The sequence below is a fragment of the Anabrus simplex genome, chromosome 7 (assembly GCF_040414725.1).
Source record: "Anabrus simplex isolate iqAnaSimp1 chromosome 7, ASM4041472v1, whole genome shotgun sequence".
Lineage (NCBI taxonomy): Eukaryota > Metazoa > Arthropoda > Insecta > Orthoptera > Tettigoniidae > Anabrus > Anabrus simplex.
Window position 1 is genome coordinate 207,295,516 of NC_090271.1, and position 13,376 is coordinate 207,308,891.

The 13,376-nt window shown below is 36.4% G+C and overlaps 1 protein-coding gene across 1 annotated transcript in view; it reads right to left on the reverse strand.

The window, feature by feature from the left end:
• The window catches only part of sns (sticks and stones), a 115,951-nt gene that overhangs the window by 43,695 nt on the left and 58,880 nt on the right, over window positions 1–13,376 (reverse strand). The window contains 2 exon segments of the mRNA XM_068228528.1: window positions 3,651–3,953; window positions 11,668–11,821. Of these exon segments, the coding sequence (XP_068084629.1) occupies window positions 3,651–3,953; window positions 11,668–11,821 (457 nt within the window).

A 13,376-nucleotide genomic window follows, 5' to 3' on the forward strand; every position in this document is an offset into this window, starting at 1 on the left:
AATACACCCTGTCAAAGTCATTGGATAGATCAATAGCGATACAGTCTATTTGAATTTCTGAATCTAAAATATTGGCTATATCTTGCTGGAATCCTACAAGTTGAACCTCAGTGGAATGACCTTTCCTAAACCCAAAACATTTTGGTATATTTTAGATTGTAAACAAAATGTGGTTAAGTTCAAGTGAGGGTCTAGAGCTTTAACTTCACCACTGAACAAGGCACAAATAAATAAAGAATAAATATAATCAGAAAGAATTCCATATTCCCACAGCTTACAACCAACACATGTCAAGTGGACTGAAATGATCCACTTTATCTTGATCACCCTTTCCTTTGTACACTGGGGCTCGAATTGCAACTCTCCATTCATTCAATATAGCTCCTTCATGCAAACAAATAAATGGCATTATATCCCAACCCACCGCCTTTAGTATACACCCAGATCTCATCAGTCTTAGTTTCCTTTCTAGTTTTCAACTTAATCGTTTTGCATTCGGGAAACAGTGGGTTCGAACCCCACTGTTGACAGCCCTGAAGATGGTTTTCCATGGTTTCCCATTCTCACACCAGGGAAATTCTTAGGCTGTACCTTAATTAAGGCCATGGTCGCTTCCTTTCCACTTCTAGGCCTTTCCTATCCCATTATTGCCATAAGACCTATCTGTGTTGCTGAGACATTAAAAAATTGTAAAAAAAAAAAAAAAGAGAGAAAATGTTTTCAACTTTTCTTTTCTAAATATCTTTATTATCATAAGTAAATTTCAGTACTTTGCCAGTATTAGTAACCTCCTCAACCTGAATATTACCCTTATACCCAACTATCTATCTTAATATACTGCTGACTGAATATTTCTGCATTCTGTAAATCCATATAAACTCACCTTGTCTATTAATGATCCCTGGAATGTCCTTTCGTGGAACCTGATTCCGCCTTTGAGTACTTACATATATATAATTCTGTTTTTCCCTAAAATTCATATGACTACCAATTATGCTTGTCATCATGTTATTGTTAGTTGACTTTTTGTTAAATTCTGTTTCCTAGAAGTTCCTTCAATTTTCCTTACATCCACAACCATTTGTAACTATTTCTTTCCAACTTGCATCTCCTTCTTAATCTCTTTATTTCTCTGTTGTAATATAGGGTGTGTCTAACATTGCTTACCACCTTTCAAATGGTACATACCTATTTTCACATTCTTCAAAAATAGTTTTAAACCCATCCCATAAGCTTTTTATATTTTTATTGATCACAATTACTTTTAAAAACTCTTCCACACCTCTCTTATCAGTCATATGGCATTGATTTTACAGTTACAACTAACCTTCCTTTCTAATGATTTATTTTTAACTACAACAAACTCAGTTTCATGATGACTTATGATCCTTTCTTCTTCTACCTATACATCAAAGATGGAAAGCAAGGAAAATTATACTAATTTGTACACTTCTTGCATATTCATATGCTTGTTATGTATTTGTATGTTCTTACCACATAGTATTAGTTTCCTCTCCATTTCAGGACTTACATTTTGTAATCCCTAGATAAATGGTCAGTATTGTGTTCTTATGTTCAGAGAGTCCCTGATCTGATTCCCTGCTAAGCCAGGGATTTTAACTGCACATGGTTAAATCCTCTGTCTTGGGAGTCTAGGTATCTGTTTTCGTCTTAATACTAATCTCTGTTTCTTATTATGAGGACGGTTTGAAAAGTTCTCGGAATCACCGCTAGATGTCAGTGCTAGAGTAACGAGGTTCCCACGCAATAATCACACATCCTTTGTGAGTGAACACGTGGCGCATCAATGCTCTAGCTGCAGGAGTGTGGTAGTGATGACTCTTTGTTGTTGTTCCCGTGTAGTGATTTGTGACAATGGAAAAAACTGAGATTCGAGCAGTGATTAAATACTTTGTAAAGAAAGATATGAAAGCAAAGGAAATTCATGCCGACTTTCAGAACACATTGGGGGACTCTGCTCCTTCATTTTCTACTGTTGCCAAGTGGACCAGCGAGTTTAAATTTGGTCGGGAGAGCTTGGATGATGATCTGCGTAGTGGACGGCCAAAAAGTGTTACGACCCCAGAATTTATCGCAAAAGTGCATAAAATGGTCATGGAGGATTGTTGACTGAAAGTGCGGGAGATTGCTGAAGCTGTAGGGATGTATTCTGAATGGGTATGTTATATTTTAACCAAATAATTGTGTATGAAAAAATTATCCACAAGATGGGTGCCGCGGCTCTTGACATTGGACAATAAACGCATCAGATTGGAAATGTCCGAACAAAGTCTGGCCCGTTTTCAGTGTAACCAACAAGATTTTTTGCACCGGTTTGTGACTACAGATGAAACTTGGGTCCACTACTATACCCCAGAGACAAAACAGCAGTCAAAGCAGTGGAAACATGCTGGATTCACCACCACCAAAGAAAGCAAAGGCAGTGCGTTCGGCCGGAAAGGTCATGGCCTCAGTATTCTGGGATGCAAAAGGCATTCTGCTGATAGATTATCTTCCTACTGGCCAAACAATTACGGGGCAATACTATGCAAACCTCCTAGACCAACTACAGGAAAAGATATGCGAAACAAGGCCTGGTTTGGCAAGAAGAAAGGTCATCTTTCATCAGGACAACGCTCCGCCGCACACAAGTGTTATTGCCATGGCAAAACTTCATGAACTGGGGTACGAATTGTTGCCACATCCACCTTATTCACCTGATTTGGCATCATCAGACTTTCATCTATTCCCCAAGCTGAAAATTTTCCTCGGTGGACGGAGATTTTCTACAAGGGAAGAACTGACAGCCGAATTGGAGAGATATTTTGCAGGCCTGGAGGAATCTCATTTTTGAGATGGGATCAAGGCATTGGAACATTGCTGGACCAAATGCATTAGTCTACAGGGAGACTATGTTGAAAAATAAAAGCAGTTCCACCGAGGTAAGATAATTCTAGTACATTCCGAGAACTTTTCAAAGCACCTACGTATAGCACACTACACTACCAACCACTACAGAAACACACAATAGTAAATACATCCCTCCATGTGGGGTTGACATCATGAAGGGAATCTGACCGTAAAACTGGAGCAAATTCACATGAAGTTCCAACCTCTATAAATTGGGAAAAAAAGGCCAGGAAGAAGAGTATAAAGGTTTTGTATGGAAGAAGGTCAATAGATAGACTGAATCTGAATATAAGCATAAAAGTCAGAAATACTTTTATCATCTGTGTTTAGTGAGTAGAGAGACTTCACTTGCTTAAAGTTTAAGGCAGGTTAGGGGTGGAGGTTGAGGCTGAATGACCTTCAGTACACTTTTGTAGCTAAAGGAGGTTCAACAAATGCCTGCCCTACCTGCATTGGGTCCTGGGCTTTTGTAATAACTGTTAATGTTCACCAAATTTTGGAACTACAGGTTTGTGTTCCTTCTCCCAATATATTGCGTGACAACCATTTGAAAAGAAGAACAGAAAGAGAATGCCAAACACACTATAGTACTACCCTACAATATGTCAAAATGAAAGAACCATGAACACTTTCAAGAAGGGCTTCAGTAAGGTTAAAGCAGACCAAGAAGAAAAGGAGGTAAGATGCAGTAGTTACTAAGTGATAAAATCAAGCAGCGAGATGGAGAGGTAAATACTCACACATCACTTCCAGCGCGATGGCATCATGTACACTTCTCTGGAGAGCTGTGTTGGTAGCCTGGCAGGTATAAATTACTCCATTTAACTCAGGTTTTATGTCCAAATGTAGCATGATGCTGGAAACTTTACCACCATGCAGACCTGGTCGTGTAACATTTGTAACACTTGGCTGAGGAATGCCGTCTCTCCACCAGCTTAACTGAGCTTCAGGATTACTTGAACTGGAGTCACAGGTAAGGGTTGCCGTTACGTCAGGAATCAACTTCTCGGGCTCCTTACGGATTACAACATGGTCAGGAGGAACTGGAAGACAAAATAACAAACTTTAGAACCATATATAAATAAATTACAAGAAAGATTTCTAAACAGATTATCAAGAAGAATTTCTCTAACATATTTCTAAATATTTAATCCTATAATTAAATGACCTAATGAATTTTTTTTATAATAACTTTATCATCTTTCTAAATTTTGCTTACAGAGTGTATGACGAAACTAAATTTTGACCTTTCATTAAATATAAAGTAATAGTCTTTCTTTTGTACAGGTGTACTGAATAACTTTTATTTCTAGTTTCTTGTCATCAAATGGAAACCTTTATTAGTTGCAATAAATATGTGTGATGCCATGGACTGAATCCACTGGCCCCAATTATTTGAATGAACTTTTGAGTTAAATCTGTCAGTCATTAATCAGTGCCCCAAGGGAGTGTGGCAGGCTTCAGCAGCAGGCACAATTCCTATCCTCACCGCTAGAGGTGGGGGGCTACATTCATTCCATCCCTGATTCGGTCAAATGATTGGAAACAGGCTGTGGATTTTAAAATGTCTAGCTGCAAACCTCTGCCTTCTCCTTAATATTTATATCTTTAGATATAACAATGGCACCGGGTGAGTTGGCTGTGCGGTTAGGAGTGTGCAGCTGTGAGCTTGCATCTGGGAGATAGTGGGTTCGAACCACACTGTCGGCAGCCCTGAAGATGATTATCGGTGGTGTCCCATTTTCACACCAGGCAAATGCTGGGGCTGTACCTTAATTAAGGCCATGGCTGCTTCCTTCCCACTCCTAGCCCTTTGCTATCACATCGTTGCCATAAGAGTTGTCCATGTTGGTGCGACGTACAGCAAATTCTAAATAAAAAATATAAATAATTTAAAAAAATAGCAGAGGTGCTGTTGGCTGGTTTTCGGCTGATTTAGTTACTAGCTTCCTGAAATCTCTTTTGGTGAACTTCCGTGAGGGTTTGGGCAAGGAATATGTAAAAGCAAAGTGTAAAAATGGATGGAAAAACAAGGAACAAAAATTAATGGCAAAACTCAGCATTTGCAGTTGCTACCTGTGGACATTATTGAATAGGTTAGAGGAAAAGGCAAACTTTGTGACACTACAGCCCTAATGGACTTTAGCCTAGGAAGTGACTGCTGACCAGCCCAAAGGCCTGCAGATTATAAAGTGATGCATTGTCAGTGCATCATTCAAATTCCAGCCATTCCTCTTAGCCACTGTTCTCGACTTCCTAGACTGGGGAATAGGTTTATGTCTCATAGTTATTGTGAGGTGAATGATTTGGATTTGAATTCTCTTATAAATAAAATAAATATGAGGTATAATCTTTCAAACCTTACAGATTCAAGTGAAAAATTCTAGATCATATGCCACAGGATCTATAATTAAGTCACACTATTTCAAAGCTTTCAATATCCATTTTTCAATTTTGTTTGATTTGTTAAAATAAATAAGACCAGTTTTGAAAAAAAAAATCCTACTTTACCTGAACATTACAACCTGTAAACACATTACCTTCTATGTCAAAAATTCTTGAAAAATTTGTTCATAAGCAGATTATGACATATGTAGACGAGAACAATTTACTCATTAAATTACCTCACCACAATACTAGAGTAGTTCTGGTGAAAGTATGAATCTATACTTATATGAAAGTACAGTAACTGGCATTCATGAAGCTATAGGTGGACTAGAATAAACTGATTCAGAATGAACCCCATGAAATCTCAAGCTATATTGATATGTACATCCAAAACTCATTATCACTTAATGAATGGCAATATCCCCACAATGACATTGATTGGAATCATTATCCCTTTTGAAAGCAAAGTGACTGACTGGACAGGACATGCAACAGCTAAATGCCAACTAGTATTTTTCTTCCTTCACTCACTTAGAAGAATGAAAGACTTCCTTCCTTTCAAGGTCAGAAAGCTGATGGTTCAACAGCTAATAATGCATCTGTTTGACTATTGTGACATTGTGTATGGCAGACTAAGTGTCCGCTTTATAATGAACATTCCAGTATTTCATCATACAACTTGTATCAAATTATTATAATTAATGAACCACCTTTCCAATACACAAAATCCTTATATTTAGGATGAAACCATTTAATCACAAATTGGACATGTTTCACTCAACTTTGTGAGCATCATCAGCAATAGTTAACATAAATCATTGGTGGGCTAAATTACGCCGATCTAGACAACATTTTATCACCAGTGATATAATAGATCAGCATTTTTCCGTTAGAAGAACAATTTCAACATATTACTGGATAAAATAATGGCAGAAATTACAATGCAAGGAATCCCATAAAGGCTAAATTACGCCGATCTAGACGATATTTTATCACCAGTGAACTCGTTTTTCAACCATCATGTGCGATTTTAGCGTTTCTCATCATGTTTATTCTTAAAAAACAGCAACATAGTCTATAATAAGAACTCACCCTGATATGAAAAACTGATTTTATCATAAACAGTCTAATGTAATCGAGCGTAGATATGTTGGACAACGATTTTTAAGAACATCTAATTACCATATACTATTTTTAACATTTAAGCCATCCATTCCGTTTTACATTTTAAACAATTTGAATGATTAAAAATTTTGTTTTAATAGACATAAATAATCTTATTGATTATTTTTAAAGTGTTAAATTTATATGTTTTTATCAATGTATATTAGACATTCTTTTGTGATATACACCAGGATCAGGGCCCTGACCCACCAATGATTTATGTTAACTATTGCTGATGATGCTCACAAAGTTGAGTGAAACATGTCCAATTTGTGATTAAATGGTTTCATCCTAAATATAAGGATTTTGTGTATTGGAAAGGTGGTTCATTAATTATAATAATTTGATACTCTGAACTCCAATACGGTTGGAAAATAAGATTTATAACTTGTAATCATACAACTAGTCTGAGTCGTTGGCTGAATGGTCAGCGTACTGGCCTTCGGTTCAGAGGGTCCCGGGTTCAATTCCCGGCCGGGTCGGGGATTTTAACCTTCATTGGTTAATTCCAGCGCCCCAGGGGCTGGGTGTCTGTGCTGTCCCCAACATCCCTGCAACTCATACACCACACATAACACTATCCTCCACCACAATAACATGCAGTTACCTACACATGGCAGATGCCTCCCACCCACAAGGGCTGCACTTGGCTAGGAATAGCCACACAAAATTATTATACCATACAACTCCTGCATTCCATAAGCTAAATTGGCTTAAACTAAACCACTGTCATAGCTGTCATTCTTCTACTCTACAAAATAATAAACAAGCAGACACCCTCTTATCTAACAAATTCTTTCCAGTTGTTCTCAACCATTCATAACATCCCGACCAGAGCTGTAGCTAACTTAATCTTCAAAATACCAAATCACAGATCTGCCTTCTACAATAATTATTTTGTCGTTAGTAGGCCTACAATTCGATAATGGAATTCTTTGACCTATGATTTAAGGGATATCATATCTGAACCAGTATATAAAAAGAAATGTGGCAGTGGTACTTGGACAGATTAATTTGAGCATAAATACATGATTTCTGTTTTCTTGGTTTTTTTTTGTGTTGTTAAGTTTCATGTTAAATTTTTATAGACACATGAGGACAACTTTATTTTTTCTGGGTTATTTTATATACATTTTTTTGTTTCCCTTTAACTATCAGTACAGTTTAGTAAGTTACCGTATTATAGTGTTTGTGTAATATATTGTTAAACTGAATGCACACTTTAAGACATGGTTTGGAAGAATAGTAGGCTTCATAGTCAGAGTCATGTCATGGAATATAATAATAATAACAATAATGATAATGATGATGATGATGATGATGATGATGATGATGATTATGATATTTTAGAACAAGATATCTTTTTTTAACAATTTCAGTTTTTCAAACATTTTATTGAATATTCAAAGCATAATGATAAAAATATTACAAGGCTAGTATTTAATTCTTTTTCTGCACTATTTTTAAACACCACACTTACAGAAAAATGTAATTTTTTTGTATTTCCTAAATGAACTGAAACTTTATTATTTTTAAGGGTTAGTGACACCATTGCACTTTTTTAACTCAACTTTGGCAAACTAGCAGTGACATTTGACCTTGAAACACACATTACTTGTGATATATCTCAAAACATGGAACTGGACACACTGCAGGCTGTCCTGGGCAATTCTTACACAAAAATACTGTCTGTTTTCTCTTTCACATTCCCTTTCCTTTTTTTGAACATTTTGCTGGTAATGTTGAACATACAACACAATTAGGTTTGTGACTCTTGTCCTGCTGCCCCCCAAGAAAGTGCCTTTCCGTCACACACGCTTAGAGGTATGTAATCAGAAGGTCTTCCTCATTTCGCCGGCGGAGTGCGCTGATACTCTCGTAGAAGTCCTATTATGACAGGATTTCTGAAGTCAGGAGTACTAATTGCTCTGTCACATAATTTAATTTTTGTAATTCTTATGTCATCAGTAATGTCCCGTCAGTCCGATACAAAATGAAGATCTTCCTCGTTGGCTCTTTCTTCCGAGAAATCACTATGCACATCATCACTTGTTTCATTGTCCAAATTTACTGAGCAGTCTGAATCAGAATCAGCCAGTAAGATATTGAAGATTTCTTCGCTGCCACTACTAATGTTGGTCCGCGCGCTTATAGCTTCTGAGTGAAGCCTGCTATCGGCCAGACAGCTGGCAGGAATGTTGGTGGGCAGGCAGGTGAAAGATAACAAATAAACATAGATCCAGTATTGGTGGCAAAGTTTTCAAACAATGCTTAGTACATAGTCAATACATGATTATAGATGTTTGTATTATTAAATGCGCCTTTATTAAAGAAGCATACAGAAACTATAGCAGGAAAGTACCAAGTCGACAAAAGTCGATTACCGCAGCGAATGCTATAGGGAAGCAAGTCGACAAAAGTTTACTTCCGCAGCGAAAGAGTTAAACAAACTAGAAGGGCAATAAACCACTTTTAGTCAGGCATTATGTCTATCATCTTCGTACAAAATTTAGTGCCCAGTTCCTGCCAACAGGCAGGATGAACGTCAAACAATGAAGCCCCCCACAACTCAACAAGGTTTTGGGAACTGGGAAGGGAATTACTGGATTTTATTACAAATAATGTACTGATTACGTCGCCGAAAACAGAACATTTCTATCCCATCAGGGAAAAAGTTATCACTGTATATGTTTTTTGCTGCATGGCAATCTTGTCCTGTCTACGTTTGCATGCATACGTACTTGCGTAAGCGTATCTGACCAGAAGTGCTGACTTTGTGTGAAGCGGAAATTGCAGCTGTGTTTATAGAACTTACTGGAGTGTGATGTTAGATTTCTATTAGGTAGTATCCAGGTTGAAATCGTGGTGGTAGGTTCTACATCTTTCATACAGTGTGAAATTTTAAACTTTGCTGTTATGTTGTTGTGCTTAAACAGTGAAGAAGCAGAGACATGTATGTATCAATTCCCCAAGTTGTTTTTGTTATATCTGCGGAGAATTCACAACTAGTAAACAAAGGAAACCAATTCCAGGACTATTGAAAACTGCACATCACCTGTATTTCAGCTGTCTGCTCGGTGACTAAGATAAATGTTTCGCACCACATATAATTTGAATCCGATGCTATATAATATTAACTCAGTGGCTAAAAGCACATGCCGTTTGGAGCTCCAATGATATGATGCAAACAAGAAAATCATACCAATGATTCTTATTTCTGCATAACCAAAATAATAGGGTTTTCATAAATTAAAAAAAAAAAAAAACCAGAAAATCTTATACCCCGATTTGCGTTCAGCCATGAGACCAATACCTCATGGGAATGACTTACCAATACCAGTAGCTCCTTCAAATTGGCAAGAACGTTCAGAAACAGAGGACAATGGATCAGACAAGGGTGTAATAGCATCAACATCTAGCGAGTCATCTTACAGTGCCATGGAAGAAAGATATCCACATTTTCCTTCACAAAATGAACTTAATGACTTAGTGCACGACTTGCATCTGTCAAAGCAAGATGCTGAAGTCCTGGCTTCAAGATTTCAGGAGTGGAATTTACTGGGAAATGACATGACAGTTACCTTTTATTGAAATAGGAATCAAAACCTATTGCCATATTTTAAGCAAGATGGTTCTCTCTGTGTTTGTTGTGATGTGACTGGTTTAATGTCCAAGCTATTGTGTACAAGATTGAAGATTGACGTTTATTTACAGATTCTTCCAAAATTAGTTTGAAGGCTGTACTACTTCACAATGGCAATGAATTGCCATCTGTTCCTGTGGCCCATGCAGTTGGTAGGAAGGAAACACACGGAAGTATGTCACCGATTATAGAAGCCATTAAATACAATGAACATAACTGGCATATTTGTGGTTATTTAAAAGTTATTGGACTTCTTCTAGGATTACAGAGTGGATTCACAAAATTCTGCTGTTTCCTGTGACTGTGGGATAGTTGAGCTATTGAACAACACTACATAGTCACAGAGTGGCCCAAGAGAGAAGAATTTGAACAAGAGAAGCATAATATAAAACACAAGCCATTGGTGAACCCCTTAAATGTGTATCTTCTGCCTTTACATATAAAAGTGGGGCTCATAAAAAACTTGGTGAAGGAAACAGACAAAATAGGGGAAGGTTTCAAACACCTGACAGAACTGTTTCTCAATATAAGTGCAGCCAAAATAAAAGAAGGAATTTTCATTGGTCCTCATATAAGACAATTGCTTAAGAATTCACAATTTGATATTAAGTTGAATCCCGCTGAACTTGCTCCATGGTTGTCATTAAAAAAGTGATGAATGGGTTTCTAGGTAACAAAAACATACAAAATAGTGATACACTTATCAATGATATTTTAAATAACTACAGAAACTTAGGATATAGGATGTCACTGAAAATGCATTTCCTACATTCACACTTAGACTTCTTCCCTGAGAATTTGGGCGCAGTTAGCGATGAGCAAGTGGAATGTTTTCACCAAGATATACTACAAATGGAATACAGATATCAAGGTAGATGGAATCCCTCCATGATGAATGACTATTGTTGGTTTAAAGGATGTTTAAGCATTATTTCTGAGTATGCCGCTTTGTTTTGATAACAAAAATTTAAAATAAAAATGTATATAATTTGTAATGAACCTCTAAAATTTAAAAACGTATTTTGACATTTATAGTAATAACAAAAGAACCTAGGGTGATGAAAGAAAACGGATGACAGATTCAAAATCAGCATGGCCAAATTAATATAAACCAGGCACTTTCAAGTCAGTTCTTTAAAATTTTTAAAAATTTATAAAGTTTAGCCTCCCATTTGCAATACATGGATGAGACAAGTTCTGCCGTGTCCGTAGGTGAGGAAAAGGCAAGTTTTGGAGTGTTGATTATATTTCAAGCATGTTTTCACACAGGACAGAGTAAATATTGATGTGCTACATGCACATATTCAGGCTTGCTGAAATCAAGGAGCAAACAACAATCATAAACTGAATTCTGATTTGGGGTGAATATGGCAAGTTTTGAAATTATGTGACTCAATTATTTTATGAAATATAAAGTAAAGAGGTGTAATTCAGTTCTAAAGATCCCTCAGTTTAATCAGATCTATAACAAACAAGCAGCAGTTACTGTCTTTTGCACAAAAATATCTACTTTTTGTTGAATCACTAATGATGAGCAAACAAGATAATATATGCTAACTCACAATGCACGTTGAGAGTGACGGTCTCGAAGAGAGGGATTTCTGTTGCGGAGTTGGAAGCTTCGCATTTATACCTGGCTTCATTGTCTGTGACATTTGTTAAGATGGTCACTTCCGCTGATACTGACCGGTCATTGACCTTTGTCACTGAATTTATCTGTGAAACATGGAAAAATATTAATTTCTATATGTTAAATGTATACCAAGAGACTTTGACTATGTTGTAGAACATGTTATGGAAATAAATACTTTAAGAACATTACATACATATTTCATACAGTTCATAGCAAATAAATGTTACCTAATACTAGGCACTGTAAAATGTAATGGTTTAATTTAACTACCACTAAAATTATACCTGACTCAGTCGTCTCCCCATTCATCATAGAGGCTTAATGTTAACAAATTGCAAATCACCTAAATGTTCAATAAAAGTGAATTCATTATTGTCTTAGTAATTTTGTTTTAAAAATGATATAAGAAAGGGAGAAATAAAAGTGAAAATGTAAACATATGTCTGTTTGATTCTCCCCTTATTCTATGGAGGCCTACTTTCTGCATCAAGACTGGAGATTGGTGTTAAGAATAATCCCTCAGTGAGTGCTGATGCTTGTCATCATGAAGCTGGGAAGCAAAACTGAGCTTACAGGGCACTGAGAATATTAAGGAGAACAAGGAGAAGTTAGATAAACACACTCAGGATGAAGCCCACATGTTTTCCTGGTCTGTGGAAGCCAGGCAATTTTAGTGACTTCAAAACACTTTCTTCTCAGTACTTGCTTAATGGGTTTTAACTTATGGTACACCACTTGAAAGGTGCAGTCTACTGCATTCTATCCCACTTATTGTATTTAAATATTCTGAACAGTACAGAAGTATTGCTAGGTTCTTTATTGCTCTGTAAATTGAAAAAATAAAAATAATTTCAATGTAGGCCCTTACTTGTTATTCTACTCTAGCACATTTCAAATGGGAAGCTATTTCAGTTATGGCCATTTTTATAAAGTAAAAATATTTTGGTCTAGTAAATGATAGATTTAATGGAGTTAAAATTCCTATGGAGTGCCAACTTATTGAGTGGATGGAATAACTTGATATGTAGCAACCCTTTGATTGGATGACTAGAATCTCAAGGCCAAAATGCTTTCCATTTGACATGAATGATACAATATTAATGTTTCATACAGATTATGAAAGTAATATGAGCTACACATTAACTAATTTATGCTATTTACTAATTCACAAGCTACCATATCATATCGTTTCTTGGTATGATTAAGTGTGGTAAATTGTATCCCTCATGAACATATTTTATGACGAAGCTAGGCACGAAACTTCCGATATATTTTAAAAGTAATATTTTAGGCCTACTCAAAAATTATTTGACACATACCTTCAAACACACTAGTAATATCTACCAATTCATCTATTTTACTATCAGAGCTGTCTATATTGCCTTCTGCATCAACAATTTTGTCTACCGGTATTTCATCTTCACTTAGCCTTTTTTGCTCCATCTTTACTACTGGTACCACAATATAGTAGAAATGCAGAGATACAGTATTTTGTTTTTTCTGGATCACATCCTTGATTTGTGAAAAACATAATGAAAGCTGCAATCAAGTGTCATTTAGTGACATAACTTGTTACTAAAATAGACCATGAACATGTAGGTATAACCAAGCCTGTAAAAATAGTAGGCAGAGGTTTAA